The 20,372-nt window shown below is 42.1% G+C and overlaps 1 protein-coding gene across 2 annotated transcripts in view; it reads left to right on the top strand.

Moving 5' to 3' along the window:
- CDH4 (cadherin 4) overlaps window positions 1–20,372 on the top strand; it is a 1,143,840-nt gene that overhangs the window by 1,101,045 nt on the left and 22,423 nt on the right. For both annotated transcript variants that reach the window (XM_073683019.1, XM_073683020.1), the window contains 2 exons: window positions 9,320–9,505; window positions 13,501–13,754. In XM_073683019.1, coding sequence (XP_073539120.1) covers window positions 9,320–9,505; window positions 13,501–13,754 — 440 coding nt within the window. The remainder of the gene's footprint in view (window positions 1–9,319; window positions 9,506–13,500; window positions 13,755–20,372) is intronic.

Below are 20,372 nucleotides of genomic sequence, written 5' to 3'. Positions count from 1 at the left end.
AATAAATTTGTCATAAAAGGTTAAAAAAAAATCTAAAACCATGAAATAAAAAATAATATATCTCAATTTGACAAATTGTCCCCAAAAAACAAATCCTCATTGTCCTCAATGTCTGCCTATCCGGTACAGTGTAGGACTTGGCCACTATTGTATAGATAGGTTCTTAGATGGACCCAGGTTTTGACACAATATTGGGCTTTCTAGTCCTACCAGAGCAGAGGACATCTCTACTCAATGCTGATGATGGGACCAACCAAGGGACATCAATTTTCTCCGCTATGAATTGTATACATCGGCTTTAAGAAAAGCTCTTTGAAGGAAATCAACTTCATGAGGAGATACATTAACAAATCATTGTCCCTGTAAATCTCGAGGGTACAAGTTTCTGATCTCTTGACTTTACCCATCAACATCTGTCATCTTCGAGATGAGGGTAACACTACGGTACACTGATGATGTGTAATTAACACAAGCTCCCCATTTCTAATTAGTAGCCAGGATGATGAGAGGGTGAAGTTGCACTTGTGGTTAAAGCTGGATCGATTTCATAGAGGCTGTGACTTTATTAGTGTCTTCTTATTGATTTGACATTTCTCCTTTATACATATACAAATACTTCAGTAAATTAGAATTACACAATATACCTGAAAATATTCATGTTAATGAAAGGTGATATTTATCATTAGTGTTTTTATCTTTGGATGCATTTTTCAGTTAATCTTTAGTATTTTGGGGTATATTTTTATCTTTAAAGGGAGTCTGCCAGGTACAAACTGACTGTTGAAACCAATCACGTTTAAAACAAGCACTCGTTACACCCTTGGTGTGACCAAATAGTTCAGTGTACCTTCTCACCTACTTGTTTTCCATTGATCTACATCCTTTTCTTCCACTTATGACAGCTCTGGCTTTACGGGAGTTAGAGAAGGGTGGAGATAGATGGACAATAAGTAGGCGGGATCCAGTGAACCGGCCAACTTCAGAGCTGCACTTACAAGCTGTATATCGAACATCTTGGAAGCGCATACTTCTTGCCTAGGAAACCAGCCATCTCTGATAGACAGCAGAAAAGGCCGGTAACCTAGACATCTAAGAGTAAACTATAACATTATAACTTTTTCTGTTTTTTGATAATGGAGAAGATTTTTTTGTTTAATAAAAGGTAAATTGAAAAGTTGCTTGATTTTACAAGCACTTTATAATTTTACCTATTTAAGAAATTGAGCCAACCCCTTAAAGAAACGGTCAACTTACTAGTTCCCCTTTACTAATGCATCCTACACCCCCAGTTATATATAGAAGTCTGCCACATCACATATCCAAAATACGTCAAAACTTTTTTTTTTTTTTTATAAAGGCTGACTTCAAAATCCAGCTTATCATCACAATAAAGACCCTGTTCAGTAAAGTCAACATTATGGTAGGAAGCTCCTAGCCCAAAGAGCTTGCATTCAAGGTCTTTCCTTCGAGCACTTCTCCTATAGATAAATTCCGGACATTGAGCTCTGCAGAGCTTAAACCGCTAATCCACTCTTGCTGCGGAGCAGGAAATGTAGGGAGTGGAGTGCAGAGCGGAGAGAGTAATCACACACCCCAGGCAGAACGTAACGAGTTCTCCTCTTTTCTTATCGCTTGCGGCTTCTTCATGATACGATCAGGTATTGTGAAGCACAACAGATGTTAAAGGTCAGTCCGACGCCGGCTACATCAGTCACAGGGGAGCATGGCAGATCCAATTCTGGATAAATTCCCAATTTGTCTTCCTAACAAGGTGATGGTATCAGGGATTTCAGTGTACGAGAGGAGCAGGGAACCGATTAAAGATTTTTGCGCTGTCAGAGCTGGATTCAATTCTGCAATCACTCAGCTAGCTTTCAACTTTCCAAAGTCAAGTTCTTTCTTTTTCTTTTTTTTTTATCTAATACTTCCTATTTCCATCTGACCTCCATGACACAACTTGTTAGGATGATATCATATTATCACAAGTAGGACAGGGCCCCCACGTCCACCCGGCCGTCTCAGAGCTCAATGAGTGAAATCCATTCTAATATGCTTGTGGCTTATTCATGTTTGATCACTTATAAATATATAGCAATAGCTACTGTTATCTGTGCAGCGTCACCTCGTCTACCATGGCCGAAGCATCGAGATCAAGAAAACATGGAAAAATACAAATGCACTAAAAAGTTAGCGGGCAATAGCGTCACAGTTTCAGCAATCAGATTCACACATGGCAGATTTGTTACCTATATTCCTGCCACTGGCTTATTCATCTGAAAGGGGATTGTATAAATCCACGCACATGCTACAGAAACCGCCAAATTCATATGTACCATGCAGTCATGCTGATTTGCTTTTCCAAGGCGTATTACGGTGTAGCATAGTTGCAATGCAGCTAGAAGTGGGTCAGAGAGAAAAACCACTGTGACATAAATTACGTATTTTCTGGACTTTTTCTTTTTTCTTAAAGGAGTTGTCTAAGATTTTAAAAAGATGGCTGACTTGTTCCAAAAAAACACCACTCCTGTCTGCAGTCTAGTATTTCCGCTCAGCATCCTTCACTTTAAAGAAGCACTCCCATGAAAACTGTTATTGGCTAAACCAATTAATACACTCACTGATAGTCATCTTCTCTGGAGTCCAGCACTGCTCTGCTCCTCTTCTGGATCATATGATTCTGACTCACCAGATCACCCTGGGGTTTACGTGTGAGATGGAAGTGGCTTTTACAGAGCAAGTCTATAAAGTGTCAGAACAAGGCTCCATAAGCTTACATTGTACAAGTGACTTCCGGCTCATACATAGAAGACTGTGTGATCCAGCAAGTCAGAATAGCCATCATGTGACCCAGAAGAGAACCGAAGTGGTGCTGGAAACTGAAGAAGACTGCGGTCGGTGAGCATATTAGTGCACTTGCACTCCATATTCACTTACACAGGTTTAGCCCATAAAATTATCAGCGGAGTGCTTCTTTAATAAAATTGAACTACTACCTTCCTCCAACAAAGATGCCACCCCAGCCTGCAGTCTGGTACATAGACTGCAGACTGGGGTGGCATCTTTGTTGGAGGAAGGTAGTAGCCATGTATTTCTAATCCTGAAATCTAATCATAGAAATATTCTAGGAATTGTTGCATTTAGACATTGCTGCCTCCTCCATCCAACTGGATTGTTCATCATGGTTTACGTAAAGCTATAGGAGTTGAGAATATGTGCTATGCAAAGAGATATTGTCAGCTCACCCACATGGCAATCCGAGGCACGTAATCAGCTGTGCGGCCGGGATCCAAAGAACAAAGATTTATTCCAGCGTCTGGATTTAATAAAAATGTAGAAATTTATTAGTAGAAAAAATGTAAAAGCATCACTTTAGGTCACAACCTCACCCTAATTCATGTATAAACGCAAACACGTTTCAGACTTGTGTCCTTAGTCATTGCGTATCTAGAATGGAGCATACACAGACATTATATACTCAATCCGGGCCAGTCACATGGACATCCTGGTCCAATCCTATGTGATTACTAAAATTAACAATAAAAACACATACAGTGCCTACAAGTAGTATTCAACCCCCTGCAGATTTAGCTGGTTTGATAAGATGCAAATAAGTTAGAGCCTTCAAACTGCAAACGAGAGTAGGTTTTATGAACAGAAGCATAAATCTTACAAACCAAAAAGTTATGTTGCTCAGTTGAATTTTATTAAATTTTAAACATAAAAGTGTGGGTCAATTATTATACAACCCCTATGTTTAATATTTTGTGGAATAACCCTTGTTTGAAATTACAGCTAATAATCGTCTTTTATAAGACCTGATCAGGCCAGCACAGGTCTGTGGAGTTATCTTGGCCCACTCCTCCATGCAGATCTTCTCCAAGTTATCTAGGATCTTTGGGTGTCTCATGTGGACTTTATTCTTGAGCTCCTTCCACAAGTTTTCAATTGGGTTAAGGTCAGGAGACTGACTAGGCCACTCCAACACCTTGACTTTTTCCCTATTGAACCAGGCCTTGGTTTTCTTGGCTGTGTGCTTTGGGTCGTTGTCTTGTTGGAAGATGAAATTACGACCCATCTTAAGATCCTTGATGGAGGAGCGGAGGTTCTTGGCCAAAATCTCCAGGTAGGCCGTGCTATCCATCTTCCCATGGATGCGGACCAGATGGCCAGGCCCCTTGGCAGAGAAACAGCCCCACAGCATGATGCTGCCACCACTATGCTTGACTGTAGGGATGGTATTCTTGGGGTCGTATGCAGTGCCATCCAGTCTCCAAACGTCACGTGTGTGGTTGGCACCAAAGATCTCGACCATAGAACCTTGAACCAGTCTGTCTCAGAGTCCTCCAAGTGATCATGAGCAAACTGTAGACGAGCCTTGACATGACGCTTTGAAAGTAAAGGTACCTTACGGGCTCGTCTGGAACGGAGACCATTGCGGTGGAGTACGTTACTTATGGTATTGACTGAAACCAATGTCCCCACTGCCATGAGATCTTCCCGGAGCTCCTTCCTTGTTGTCCTTGGGTTAGCCTTGACTCTTCGGACAAGCCTGGCCTCGGCACGGGAGGACACTTTCAAAGGCTGTCCTGGCCGTGGAAGGCTAACAGTAGTTCCATAAGCCTTCCACTTACGGATGATGCTCCCAACAGTGGAGACAGGTAGGCCCAACTCCTTGGAAAGGGTTTTGTACCCCTTGCCAGCCTTGTGACCCTCCACGATCTTGTCTCTGATGGCCTTGGAATGCTCCTTTGTCTTTCCCATGTTGACCATGTCTGAGTGCTGTTCACAAGTTTGGGGAGGGTCTTAAATAGTCAGAAAAGGCTGGCAAAAGAGATCTTTAATCCACACATGTGAAGCTCATTATTCTTGGTGCCTGAACTACTTCTTAATACTTTAGGGGGACCAAACAGAATTCTTGTGGTTTGAGGGGTTGAATAATAAATGACACTCTGAATTAACTTTTTGCATTTTAAAAAAAAAAAAAATTTGCTGCAGTGCATTTGCCACTTCCAGGCTGATCTACAGTACAAATGTCACAATGCCAAGTTAATTCCGCATGTGTCAACCAGCTAAATCTGCAGGGGGTTGAATACTACTTGTAGGCACTGTATCTAACACTTAATCCAATAGTGAGGAATATATTAATATGTTCACAAACTTGGCGTACTAGAGACATTTTAATCATAATGATAAATTAAATCATGACGAATGTTCACACCAGCTGGTGATCTCATATTCAAAACATTAATCCACCATGACTCCCTATTTAATAACTTTCTATGTAAATCACCACCTCTGTGGGGTGTGTAGATATGTGACAAGAAAAGATCCCACATTAGGTAGCCTTTTATCCCCCAGTTGGTACCTTAGAAAAAATGGTGCCCATAATAGAACCTGGCTTCATAGCACAAGTTTTCATAAATGTGATCACACGATATGTAAAAGCACCCATGTTTCTAATACATCCACTTTCACTTCTATAGCTACTAACAAAACGTATCCTATTAAAAATGTCATTAATTGTAATTCAGCATATGTTATATATCTTATAACATGCAATACTTGTCAGTTACAATATGTGGGTTGCACCACAAGTGCACTAAAAATACGAGTGAGACGCCACTTTTCCGATGCAGAAAATAGCCTTTTTTCCAAATCCTCAGCAGTTTCCCGACATTTCATTCAATCTCATGCGGGTGATACCAGATCTTTGTTGGTCATTGGAATAGAAAAAATCTACACACCCCACAGAGGTGGTGATTTACAAAGAAAGTTATTAAACAGGGAGTCATGGTGGATTTATGTTTTGAATACGAGATCACCAGCTGGTGTGAACATTCGTCATGATTAAATTTATCATTATGATTAAAGTGTCTCTAGTACGCCAAGTTTGTGAACATATTAGGACATTCCTCACTATCGGTTAAGTGTTAGATATGTGTTTTTATTGTTAATTTTAGTAATCACATAGGATTGGACCAGGATGTCCACGTGACTGGCCCGGATTGAGTATATAATGTCTGTGTATGCTCCATTCTAGATACGCAATGACTAAGGACACAAGTCTGAAACGCGTTTGCATTTATGCATGAATTTGGGTGAGGTTGTGACCTAAGGTGGTGACTTTAAATTTTTTCTACTAATAAAGTTCTACATTTTTATTAAATCCTAGCGCTGGAATAAATCTTTGTTCTTTTTGAGAATATGTGACCCCAACATACTGCCCTGGGAAAATAAATCTTATCTGCCACAGGTTCTCAATTGATGGTATGTGTACTCTCAGTAGCATATACTAGTATGCTGTTCTTTTAAAGGTGCAGCATGTGTACTTCTTGGGTTATTCCCACAGTAGATATATATATATATATATATATATATATATACAGCTCTGCCAAAAATTAAGAGACCACTGCAAAATTTTCAGTTTCTCAGATTTTTCTCTTTATAGGTATATTTTTGAGTAAAATGTACATTGTTGTTTTATTCTAGAAACTACTGACAACATGTCTCCGAAATTCAAAGCTAAAAAATTTGTATTCATTTGCAGAAAATGAGAAATTGTCAAAATAATAAAAAAGAAACAGTGCTTTCAGACCTCAAATAATGCAAAGAAAACAAGTTCTTATTCATTTAGAAACAACAATATTCATGTTTTATCTCAAGAAGAGTTCAGACATCAATATTTGGTGGAATAACCATGCTTTTTAATCACAGCTTTCATGCGTCTTGGCATGCTTTCCACCAGTCTTTCACACTGCTTTTGGGTGACCTTATGCCACTCCTGGCACAAAAATTTAAGCAGTTCTTCTTTGTTTGATGGCTTGTGACTATCCATCTTCCTCATGATTACATTACAGAAGTTTTCAATGGTGTTCAGGTCTGGAGATTGGGCTGGCCATGACAGGGTTTTGATGTGGTGCTCCTTCATCTACACACTGATTGACCTAGCTGTGTGGCATGGGGCATTGTCCTGCTGGAAAAACCAGTCCTCAGAGTTGGGGAACATTGCCTGAGCAGAAGGAAGCGAGTGTTTTTCAAGGATAACCTTGTATGCGGCTTGATTCATACGTCCTTCGCAAAGATTAACCTGCCCAATTCCAGCCCTGCTGAAGCATCCCCAGATCATCACTGATCCTCCTCCAAATTTCACAGTGGGTGCATGACACTGTGGCTTGTATGCCTCTCCAGGTCTCCGTCTAACCATTAGAGGACCAAGTATTGGGCAAAGCTGAAAATTAGACTCATCAGAGAAGATTACCTTACTCCAGTCCTCTATGGTCCAATCCTTATGGTCTTTGGCAAACTTCAGCCTGGCTCTCCTTTGCTTCTCATTGATGAAAGGCTTATTCTAGCTTTACATGACTTGAGGCCTCTAGGAGCCTGTTACGAACTGTTCTTGCCGTGCACTTCACCCCAGCTGCCATTTGCCATTCCTTTTGTAGGTCACTTGATATCATCCTGTGGTTGCTGATTGACCCGGACAGTGGAGAGTTCCTTTCGCCCTCTGCCGGTCTGTAGCTTTGTTGTCCCCAATGTCTGCTGCTTGACCTTGTTGTAATGGACTGCCGTCTTTGAAATTTTAAGGATGGAGGCAACATGACGCTCACTGTGTCCCTCTGCTAGTAAATCCAGAATTGAGCCCTTCTTTTCCTCACTCAAGACTTTTCTTTTCAACACCTTTGGCATGGTTAAAAGTTATTTTTTCATTCAAATTAATTTTGGGGTATTCCTAGCACTTGTTTTGCCATCCAGCTTGTCCTATTGCAAGAGGATTGTGAAGACCACAGCAGTGTTTTTTATATTTTCCCTCATTACATAAGATTTGGTTCAGGTGATCACCTAATCAGAAGTACATTAAGTAGAATGAGGTGGACTGTGGTTGGAATTCAACTGACACTGGAATGGAATGGCTGTCAGACATGTAGAGATGGGGATTTTTAGAAAACTGTGCAGTGGTCTCTTAATTTTTGTCAGCGCTGTATATACGTGTGTATGTATTATTTATTCATTTTTTACAAAAAAAAACGGTATCTGCATGATCATTGTTAATATATAGTACAAACCAAGTAAAAGACCCCGATTCATCAAAGCTTTTACGCCAGAATTCCACAGAGCAATGTGAATGCAGTGAGAGTGTTTGGGTGATGTTTTATTAGACAGGGTCATTAGGTGCAAATGCAGTTGGTATCAGTGTGATCTTCAGCATAGCATAGCTGAGCTGTACTGCAACCCAGCTGTCAGATGTGTTATTACACAGATATGAACCTCTGTAATAAAATATCTGACAGCTGGGTTGCAGCACAGCGCGGCTATGCTATGCTGAAGATCACATTGATACTACATGTTCCACCAACAGCGTTACAACTTCTGGAGCACTGATCCAGTGGCACTGAAGGGTAAAAAGACCCCTGAGGAGGGGGTCAACATTAGGTGAATTGATAGCAGCAAAATCAGGGAAGATTGAGATATAAGTTATATTGGCACACATGATTAATTCTGTAGTTACAGAAATATTGAGGCCATATTATGATTTTGGTAATAACCCTTTAAAGGGATCCTATCACGTCAGATAACGCTATTCGCCTATAGATACCGGAGCAAACTGCAGGTTAATAGTGTTGAAAAGGTGCCTAGCCGCCATAGTGAAAAGTGCGGCACCCTGGATAGTCATAGAGGTGTGCCCGCACGGCTAGTGTCACCACTCAGTACACAGTGAATGTCACTTTGACTGACAGCTGGCTCTGCAGTGTATCAGTACAGAGCCTACTGCCAGTCACCGTGCCGGGGTATGGTTACAACTGCCGCTCACAGTGATGTGAGCAGTGACTGAAGACGCACCGGCAGTTGTATGAGTGAAAGTCAGCACTCTCTTAAGTGCCGCACTTTCAGCACAGGGACCGGGCACCTTTCTATCTGTAATTAACTTCCAGATTAACCCCATATCTGCAGGTTAATAGCATTATCGGACCTGACAGGTTCCCTTTCATGTAATTAAAGTAGGGAGTTGTTGGTTGAAAAAAACTCAGACGTCGGTGATGCAGACGCATTGTAGCACTTGTATTACGGCCGCGAGTCCCTGCCTGACTGCTCGTTTTATGATCCAAACTAACAGTATCATAGTAATCTGTGATGCCGCACGTTCAGGTCTATGGGTTCGCAATTAGACTGAGACTTTTGGGCATAGTACGGATACTAAATTACACCCAAATTATGGATGTCTGATTGAAGCCAAATAACAGTCTATACCATTCAGTATACTAAGCCCAGACCGTGGTATTTTATGCAGAAATTACTCTTAATGTGTTATTTCCCCTCACAGTTCACTGGAGAGGTGCCGGAGAACAGAATTGATGTTGTCGTAACCAATCTTACGGTGGTGGATCGAGACCAACCGTACACTCCCAACTGGAATGCCATATATAACATCATTAGTGGCGATCCTGCCGGTCACTTCACGGTGAAGACAGACCCCGTTACCAACGAGGGCATCGTTACTGTGGTCAAGGTGAGCAGTAACAAGAATATATTATGAGTATATCTACTACTATATGTGCTGGGCTGGAAATTTGAAGCTGATACCCCAAACCCCTCCACCATTTTACAGTCCCGTAGTCAGTGTGGTATGGTTATGAGTTATTGGGAGAAACGTTCGGCTCATGTTTCTTATCTATTTAATGATATATTTGCACACATTGAGCTCCCTTCGAAGTAAATGAAGATTTATTGATAGCTCTCAGGGAGGACAGTGTACCTTATTGGGAATCCTATTACCAGCAGCCAGAAGAGTCATTAGAAAGACGATTGTAGTCAATAAGACCCACGTGTCAGTATGGCCTCTGCTGCTCGCGTTGTGCACGGTGTATAGGAATGGTTCCTATTCACTAATGGTGTAATGTCGTCTTTATACCTGCTTTTTATACTGGGCTGAGTTTCTGCTGTAATTCATTGGAGGCTGCTGTCAAACAAGCAGCAGAAGCACCAGACAGCTATTTCAATCCTGTCTGCAGCATCTAGGGAGTGGAAAAAACGCTCATGTGAAAAGCTGCTCTATAATATTCTGCTATTCCAGCTTCTCCCATCATACGGAGCGACTTAATCACAGACTCTAGATTTCTCATAGTTTAACTGAACTGAACAGTCAAAAAGATAAAAAAGGCAATGAAAACCTTCAAAGCTAGATCTAATCAGCTGGAACATGAATATCAAAAGTCAGAGCAATCTCTGGGAATCGTTCTCCAAGCAAACCTAGAGGCCATGTCTCCGAGGTTATGCTGGTAGATCAACTGAATCTACTGGATCTAGCCATCACTGACTAGAGGCTCTCAGACCTTCTACATTGGGACATTGACTCGCCCCCTGGGCCTGTGTTGTGCGTGCACGTGTGTGCGGGGAATACCCGGAGCCGGATCGCTGGGGGTTGTAGTCTCCGTGGCGATGACCCGGTCCGTGCCCAGGGTGGTCAAATCAGTGGCAGTCTTATTAGTATGATAATGGTCCGACTACGCCACCCGTGGATTGCGGTCAGTTGGGACCGCCGCTGCAAGGCAGACCGCTGAGGCCGGTGTTGTGTGTGCAGCTAAGAATGGGATGACTCCCCACGGGAGAAGTATAGCCTCAAGGCAGTTGGTGTGGATGATGGGAGTGATGGTGCACGAGCGCAGCAGGAACAACTCAGAGTCTGTGCAGTGCAGTTCAGGGTCTTTACTGGTGTTATAAAGCAGACCCTCCCAGGAGTACTGGTTAGCAGTAGAGGCCTGGTCAGTCTGTGAGCAAGCAGAATCTCCCCTGGCCAGGTGGAGTTGTAGGCCTCCCCATCTATCTACACTCTTCCTGGCTACCTTGCTGTATGCGGGTAGAAGTAGCCCACGTCCCTGAGTGTACCGTGTGGTGCTCACCCGTATGGCCGGTGACTTGGGGCCTTCTGTTAGCCTCCGCTCCACGATGGCGGTGCTGGTCCCTTGCTTGTGACCGTGCCTCCGGGCTTCTATGGCCAGAGGACCTGGAATCCCCTGCCGGTTGGATTCTGCTGCTAGACCTGGATGTCCCCACAGCCTCGGACTCCGTGTCCGGTCTTAGTGTCTTCAGCCAGGGCGAGCTATCTGGCTTCCAGCCCCTGGCACTTGCTCCTGCTCCTACAGAGCTCCTAGTTCTTGCTTTCCCTGTGTCTGCTGTCCTCCAGACTGGACTGCGTTTCTGTCTGGGACTTCACTCTGTCTCTCTAACCCCGCCAGAGACCCAGTTTATATAGGGCAGATTCCTCCCCTCCCAGGACTGGGGCAGGAGGTGTGGCATGCTTGAGGACTCCTGACCAGGAGACCTCCCACTTGCTCTCAGACATAATATTCCTATTACTGTGGTAACCAGACCCCTGGGGTGCCACAACATCACCTATTAATGTAAGGGCTCATGCACACGACTGTAAAAATCAAATGAGTGCTTTCCGTTGTTTTGATGGGTAGCACTCGACCCCATGTTATTCTATGGGGCCGTGCACATGTCCAACTTTTTTCCAGCATACATGATTTGCCACCGAAAATCGGATGGCACTTTCCCATTCAACTCTATGGGTCCATGGAAAAAATTGGACAGCACACGGATGACATGATTTTCATGGACTGACAATATAGACAATGTGGAAAAACTTCTTTTTTTTTCTCCACCTCTGAGAAAATCGGATCACACGCTGATCAGAATTTGACCGATTTTCTCGGATGAGAGAAAATCAGTCATCTGACCCTAGACCAAAGGAGATCACTACATTAAGAAGCAATGGTATCTGCATTTGGATAAGCATTGCAGTCCACTCAAAGCAAGGGCATAACACACAAAAATTGTAGAACTGGAATCAAGTCTTCTCACTTGCAGAGTGATCTCATTGGCATTTGTATTAACTGTGTAGAATAGAGCAGATTAGGGAATTAGAGATTAGAGACCTGGAAGGGTGGAAATTCAAAGATTGTGAACATCTTTGGTGTGCAAAATATTATTTGTACAGGCGTTAGTGGCTACATTTAGTTAATAAAATTGCACTAAGTTTCATTCTGCAATCTATGTTATTTTCTGATCCCCTGAAATGCAACATGCAGCATGATCCAAGTTTCACATCTTTGTCTTATAGGAGTGTCTCTCTAGGTAATACATGCTGAATGAGCTCTATGTGTATCCACGGTGCTGCTGTCTTTGTTAGCCCATGGGTGTGGGGAGCAGTGAATATTCATTTTCTTTAGTAGCGGGCACAGCGTAGACTGCAGCAGGCGGCTCCTGCCTCCTGTGCCCCGCTCATCCCCCACTTCCGCTCCCCCCACACCCTCACCACCCACAGCCATAGGTATAAAGTACGGGGCACAGTTCAGACTATAAGATGCACCCCCCACTTTCCTCCAAAATTTTGGAGGAAAAAAGTGCGTCTTATAATCAGAAAAATATGGTAACTGTTTCTACATAGAGCAGAGAAAAGAGAAGAATTAGCTGGGTAGAAAGTCAAAATGAGCAATTGTAAGTACACAGTGCTATATAATATGATGATTGCAATATATTAAGAGGATAACAATTTTGATGGAAAGAGTGCTTCTTTAACTATTACCTTTTCATGTGCATTCCTGCTTATCTGTAGCTTGTTTTTTTCTGCCCCTTCCCTCATCCCCAGCCCCCATCCTTCCCGAGGCTGTACATGCTTTCTCCCCACTACACTGTGGATATCTGTATACTATCCCATCACTGCTACTATCTATAAGGGTAGGTTCCCACAGGAGTAAAAAAAAATTGTTCTGCGTTTCATCCAGAAATTGGGACAATTTTTTTCTCACTTGTCATCTGTGTGCAATCCGTTTTTTACAGCAGCTATTAACCATTTACAAGACCTTTTACAGGTTCCTACGTTACAGAATTGTGATTTATCAGTAAAAATCGGATTCTATACTGCGACATTCGATTTTTTTATTCACCTATAGACTTGAAAGGGTGAGTCTCATCCGATTTACAGAAGAAACTAGTGAATGCTGCAGTTTTTTTTCAGATTGCTCATCTTCACTTCCCCATGGAATATCACTGGTCGGAGTGCTGTCTGTTTTTGTCACGGACAGCACTCGGACTGAAAATACAGTAGGGTGAACAAGCCCCAACACTGAGAGAAGAAAGGGGAAGAGCAAAGAGTTGTTACAACCAGTAGCTCTGACTGATTGATAACAGTTTTGCAGATCGCTCAGCTGAATAAAGCCTTTCTGCAGCAGCAAAACATTAGAAAATATTAAAGACTATTTAGCCAATTGCTTAAGTTTGTATTTAGGAAGGAAATGATCATAATAAAAATAATTCTTTGCAAATGTGTATATAGCCTTTATTACTAATGTGAATATTCTACAGACTAAGCACTTCATCAATTCAGCTCATTAAAGCTCACCCAGAATTTCCAATGGCACTCGTTTTCTAAAGACTATGTCCCATTTCCTGCAAATGACAATCCCCTCTAGCAGCTGGTAATGCCTATCCATTCTGTTTCAGCCGGTGGATTATGAAATGAACAAAGCTTTTTTACTAAATGTCATGGTGACAAATAAAGCACCTCTGGCCAGCGGCATCCAGATGTCTCTACAGTCCACCTCTGCAGTGACCATTTCTATTATGGACGTCAATGAAGCCCCATATTTCCCCAACAGAAATGACCCCATCAGGCAGCTGGAGGGGGAACCCGCAGGGAGACTGCTGACTACATTCTCTGCTGTGGATCCAGATCGCTCCATGCAGCAAGCTCTGAGGTGGGTGACATACACATATTAAGCAAGGTAAATCCGAACCCGAACCTGCAATATCTAACTCCATGCTCATTTGTGATGTACAACTTTACATGTAAGAGATCTAGAAACACATCCTATGATCAACCATAACCTAATAGTAAACTCTGTCCTCAGTGAATACAGATTTTCCCATTACTGAGATAGATGTCACGTGACTGTTGTTTGATATCCTGGTACTAGGGGCTCATTCCCTAACCCTAGTCCTAGCTATCACTGCTCCCCGGATTACTTCTAATGGTGATAACAAATGAGCCACGTGCTTTGCTGAGCTCCTGAATCAGCCCTTATCTGTCCCCTCACCCATCCAGGGAAGTGGGGAGTAGTTGTAGATAAGAATACACAAACCAGACTAACAAGAGAAGACATACAGGGATAAATGAAAATACCAATCATACAAATATGCACTCACAAACAACAGATTGGAACACCAGGAAGTGAAGGAAGAAAAAACATATAGGAGAGGATGAGGATATGCACACAGAATAATCACTAAGCAGCAGTCTTTAGAACAACACTCTCAACTGCCTCCTCAAACAACAAAAAGCTCCAATTCCAGAACAAAGCAGTATAAAACTAACACTGGCAATCCTGATGGCCAGAGGTGAGTATATATAGCAGAGAGAAGTGGCCAACACTGAATAGCTGATACGATCAAAGCTGAAAAGCTCCAGAAGCTCTCAATTGAACAGATTAACCCCTGACCTGCTAGCAGAAACATGCACTGTTTAATAGGATGGTGAAGTGCTTCTAATCAGTGCAGGAGTATGTGAAATCAGACGCTGTGGTCTTCTCTCCCCTCTCTGTCAACGTAAACCCGTGAGAGGAGATGACAATTGGTGTTTATAAAGTTCTATGGAAACGTGTCTTCACTGAATATAGATGAATTGAGAGTGAAAGATCAATCCAGTAGGTAAAAGAAGCAAATTTCTCTGATAAGATACAGTGCATTGTGAAAGTATTTGGCCCCCTTGAACTTTTCTACCTTTTGCCACATTTCTGGCTTCAAACATAAAGATATAAAATTAAATTTTTTTGGGAAGAATCAACAACAAGTGGGACACAATCGTGAAGTGGAACGAAATTTATTAGATATTTTAAACTTTTTTAACAAATTAAAAACTGAAAAGTGGGGCGTGCAGAATTATTCAGCCCCTTTACTTTCAATGCCGCAAACTCCCTCCAGAAGTTCAGTGAGGATCTGAATGATCCAATGTTGTCCTAAATGACTGGTAATTAGTGTTGAGCGAGTATGTTCTATTAACCCTTTCGCCAAGTATGCTCGGGCCGAGCTCCGAGTATCCGAGTATTTATAGCTTCTCAGTGATAAGGTTGAATCGCTCCCGTGTGCATGATTTGCAACTGTTTGACAGTTTTATTACATGTGAGGAATGTCTATTTCTTACACATTCCTCACATGTAATAAAACTGTCAAACAGTTGCAAATCATGCACACGGAGCGATTTAACCTTATCACCGAGCAGCTATAAATACTCGGAGCTCAGCCCGAACATACTCGGACAGAACATACTCGCTCAACACTACTGGTAATAAATAGAATCCACCTGTGTGTAATCAAGTCTCCGTATAAATGCACCTGCTCTGTGATAGTCTCAGGGTTCTGTTTCAAGTGCAGAGAGCATCATGAAGACCAAGGAACACACCAGGCAGGTCCGAGATACTGTTGTGGCGAAGTTTAAAGCCGGATTTGGATACAAAAAGATTTCCCAAGTTTTAAACATCTCAAGGAGCACTGTGCAAGCGATCATATTGAAATGGAAGGAGTATCACACCACTGCAAATCTACCATGACCCTTCTGTCCCTGTAAACTTTCTTCTCGAACAAGGAGAAGACTGATCAGAGATGCAGCCAAAAGGCCCATAATCACTCTGGATGAACTGCAGAGATCTACAGCTGAGGTGGGAGAGTCTGTCCATAGGACAACAATCAGTCGTACACTGCACAAATCTGGCCTTTATGGAAGAGTGGCAAGAAGAAAGCCATTTCTCAAAGATATCCATAAAAAGTCTTGTTTGAAGTTTGCCACAAGCCACCTGGGAGACACACCAAACATGTGGAATAAGGTGCTCTGGTCAGATGAAACCAAAATCGAACTTTTTGGCCACAATGCAAAACGATATGTTTGGCGTAAAAGCAACACAGCTCATCACCCTCAAAACACCATCCCCACTGTCAAACATGGTGGTGGCAGCATCATGGTTTGGGCCTGCTTTTCTTCAGCAGGGACAGGGAAGATGGTTAAAATTGATGGGAAGATGGACGGAGCCAAATACAGGACAATTCTGGAAGAAAACCTGTTGGAGTCTGCAAAACACCTGAGACTGGGACGAAGATTTATCTTCCAACAAGACAATGATCCCAAACATAAAGCAAAATCTACAATGGAATGGCTCAAAAATAAACGTATCCAGGTGTTAGAGTGGCCAAGTCAAAGTCCAGATCTGAATCCAATCGAGAATCTGTGGCAAGAGCTGAAAACTGCTGTTCACAAACGCCCTCCATCCAACCTCAATGAGCTCGAGCTGTTCTGCAAGGAAGAATGGGCAAGAATTTCAGCCTCTCAATGTGCAAAACTGATAGAGACATACCCCAAGCGACTTGCAGCTGTAATCTCAGCAAAAGGTGGCGCTACAAAGTATTAACTCAAGGGGGCCGAATAATATTGCATGCCCCACTTTTCAGCTTTTAATTTGTTAAAAAAGTTTAAATTATCCAATAAATTTCGTTACACTTCACGATTGTGTCCCACTTGTTGTTGTTTCTTCCCCAAAAAAATAGAATTTTATATCTTTATGTTTGAAGCAAAAGGTAGAAAAGTTCAAGGGGGCCAAATACTTTCACAATGCACTTTGTTACAAAGTTTCTTATTTTCATGTGTAATTCTTGATTTATGAAATTAAAATTAAAACGGCAGTTACTCTTTTTAATTTTTTATAAATAAATTCTGCAGTGGCTCATGTCTATATTGTACAGAATAACGCCTCTTTGGGCTATTCTTTATCAGATCCTTACTACTTTAATACGATCCCCAGTCATCAAAACGATTATGTCGGAAATCTGGTGGAAAACGCTTTGGAAAGTTGCAACATTTTAACACAACAAATTTCGCGCCTTTAGGTGCCAAAATGGGTGGACCTGGGGCAGAACGAGGGTGGTATGGGGCTCGGTGATGCCTGCTTGTCTAATTCTTGACGAGTTGTGACGTACCTTACACCACAATTCTTACTCCAGACCACGACTGGAGTAAGGATTGTGGCACAGCGCACGCCACTTTTAAGACGCTTCTTAATAAATCAGGCGCATCTGACTCAAACATGCCTCCATTGTTCATAAAAGTTTTGGTGAATCAGGGACTAGGGCTTTAAATAATGTCCAGGAGGGAAGTAAACATAAGAATAAGATGGAAACCATTGAAATTACTTGGGAGACATCAGGAGCGATGTCAGAAAATCTTATTTTATTGAATGTGTAGTAGATGCTTTGAAAAAAAATCCAGCAGATGTGGTTGGAAAATCTACAGTAAGTGAATGTAAATGTCTGATAAACCTTTATCTGTCTTAAGAGAGAAAAATAACAAAGGCAATAATAATGAGGGTGAATTGGATGGACCAGGTGTATTTTGCCATCAATCTTCTATGAGGTTGCAGGGAATTCGGATGGTGCATTATATCATTTATTAGCGGACATTGTCCCAGTGTCTTTGCTCTAATGATATCCTCCGGGTCTTCAAAGTGACGACCTTTCTGTCATAACGACGAGTTGGAGCAGCCCGTCTAAGGTTTCAGAACATTGTTAAATTGTGTCAGGGTGCAGACACGATCAGCAAGCCTCCTGTATACCTCACTGCGGTAATTCAGTCTCCGGGGGGTGACCGGGATAAAAGGGGGTCAACTGCAGGAAGACGCAAGGGGAGCATTGATGCTATCCCAGAATTCTGTTCCATGACGACTTTTTACCTTTTTTCATATTCTGACTGTGAAAGAAAGCAGAGTCCAGCTGGTGTGAGCCCAATTACCCACACTTCACTTGTGACATTTTTATAATCATTATGTGGTTCAGACACTTCACTCGGGGGCCTGGCCGGCTGACAGAGAAAATGATTATATTGACTCATGGAGGCTCCTTCCTATCGCTTCTGGACATATAATGAAGCCTTTAGAAAGACATTCCCAGTTAACGAGGCAATTTCTTCTTATTTGTTCCAGGTTGTATCGCCGATACTGTCACAAGGTGTTTCGTTCTCTTTTGTGGTTGTTTTTTCTTTTCTTTTTTTTTTATAAAGGTTTGAAATACTCGCCCCTTTCTTTATTGTTTCTTTTTGTGAAATTGATATCTGGAAATTGTTTTATTCAAACTGAAATTCTTAGCTTTGAAAAGTCGTGTAGGTGTAAAGTAATGTTGCAAGAGTGAAGCACTAGTAAGCCCAACACCCAAAAACTGCCCAAATTACCATAACCTGTTATGAGTGGAGATCTTTTTTTGTCATCTTTCCTCCTCTGATCTTCAGTTTTTAAATTTTAATGGAAATTGATTAGGACTAAAAGGCCCCGATGTCACATCTGTCAGAGACCACAGGCTCAAAAAGGCTACCTCGGACAGACTTGGCACAAGTCACTCCGTCCAGCAGATTCCAAAGAAACGCCAACCTTCACCTTTAGCACCTGTACAGGGATCTGGTCTTACAATAGGGTCCAGTGGATTGCTTCCATGGAAGGGCTCCCGTCTAGAAGAGCCATAGAATCATAGAATGTTAGAGTTGGAAGGGACCTCCCAGGGTCATCGTGTCCAACCCTCTGGTCAGAAACAAAAAGGGTCACCAAGCAGGGTCAAAGCCAAAAGGTCACTTCACAAACAGAATCGTAAAACAAAAGTATAGTCAAAATTCAGGAGGAGTCCAGAAAACACCACACGCAAGGATAGGAGCACCCGTCAGGTAGCAAAATGAATTGACTGGCAATGGAAGTCAGAGACTCAGAGGTTTAAATAGCAGGCAGCCACGCCCAGGGCTCTCAGAAAATAGCAATCAAAACCAGACAACCCCCAGTTCCCTGATCTCTTGGCACCAAAAGTCCCAAGAATAATACAGAACTAATACTGTCAAGCATCACCCATAACAAAGGCGCGCCACCAAAGCAGAGACCAGCACAGATGTTACACCTGACACACATAAGAGAAAAGTGGACTAAACCCACCGATTTCTGCATGACAGTCTTTAGAAGATTTATTACTCTCCCCAGGTGATGTCAGGAGACATAAGGTCGGGCACGTTGAATTTTAATGCCCGATCCTTTTGTTGTCTGTGAGGATGACCACATTGGTGAACCACTTCCATCAATGAATAGAAACTCATAAACACATTTATGGGTCAAGTGGGATGGCCACAACTTTTATTGACTGTAATACCACAGGCATCAACATAATTATTTTTATTATCATGAGCCAAATTTTTAACCTTATCTCTAAGTACAACCAAAAACCATCTGATAAATGGCCAAACTCTGTTATACAACGGGCCTTTTGGACCTCCGTTTACCCTTGGGTTAGAGATAAAACCCACCCAGCCATGACAACAAATTGTTATATACTTTGTAGACTTGCATAGATATACTTTGAGACTGGCATCCCAACGATCAGCACCTACAAAAAGGAAAAGAAGGGAAGGAAAAAGGAAGGGAATGGGTGGGTGTTCCTCTCCCTAAGATGGCAGAAATAAGCAGCACCTGCTGCTCCAGATCTTATCCCCCTTCTGTTCTCCTTCCCTTCTTAAATTCTGACCCTTAAAGAACCAAAATTCATCAGTTGGTAAAATGAACACATTCAAATGATTTAACCCTCGTGTATGCGTATACCTCTTCATGAATTAGGATTGCTAGATGAGTGTCGTGCACCCTGTGTGCGTCTCACCACAAATCTTACTCCAGCCCCTGGTGGAGTAAGATTTCTGACATAGCCATGCTCCCATCACACCCCAAGGGTGAATTAAGGCGCCATATATATGACAAAGTCATGTTCAAGAAGCTGTATGGAGGAGTACAGATATAATGAACTTTTGGATCATAACACAACATTCGATGGAGCACGTTACCCTTTTTCTGTGTGAATTCTGTGCTTGAGTTCCGTACTACTTGCAGGTGTGCATGTGGCCTTACCTGAATACATGTATTGCCTAATCCGCTTCCTCTGCCACTTTATTTTGTGTAATGACACATAACAATTTTGGCTGAAAAACAAACTAATATTTGCATTTTCAGTGCAGTCAACACAGTCTTTTTTTTCCTAATAAATATGACCTGGGAAACTAATCTGCCATTAAAATAATGAGCTTACCATGACTGAGACTCCGCCGTAAACACATGATGACCGTCCAACTGAGACTTATCAAAATCTCTTTTCTCATTTACACAGACCAATTATCCCTAAATATTCCAAAAATCGGTGCCTTATTAGACTTTCATTGGCCGTGGACTCTTATACCTCCACCAACCTAATATTTGGCCACAACCAGGAGTTGCTCCAAAACACAGGACAGGCGTGAATCAATTATAGTTTTTCTCTGTAGC

This window comes from Phyllobates terribilis, unplaced genomic scaffold (assembly GCF_046119375.1).
Source record: "Phyllobates terribilis strain yellow unplaced genomic scaffold, ASM4611937v1 Scaffold_5__5_contigs__length_657084704, whole genome shotgun sequence".
NCBI classification, from domain to species: domain Eukaryota; kingdom Metazoa; phylum Chordata; class Amphibia; order Anura; family Dendrobatidae; genus Phyllobates; species Phyllobates terribilis.
This window is presented reverse-complemented; position numbering and strand designations above follow the sequence as displayed.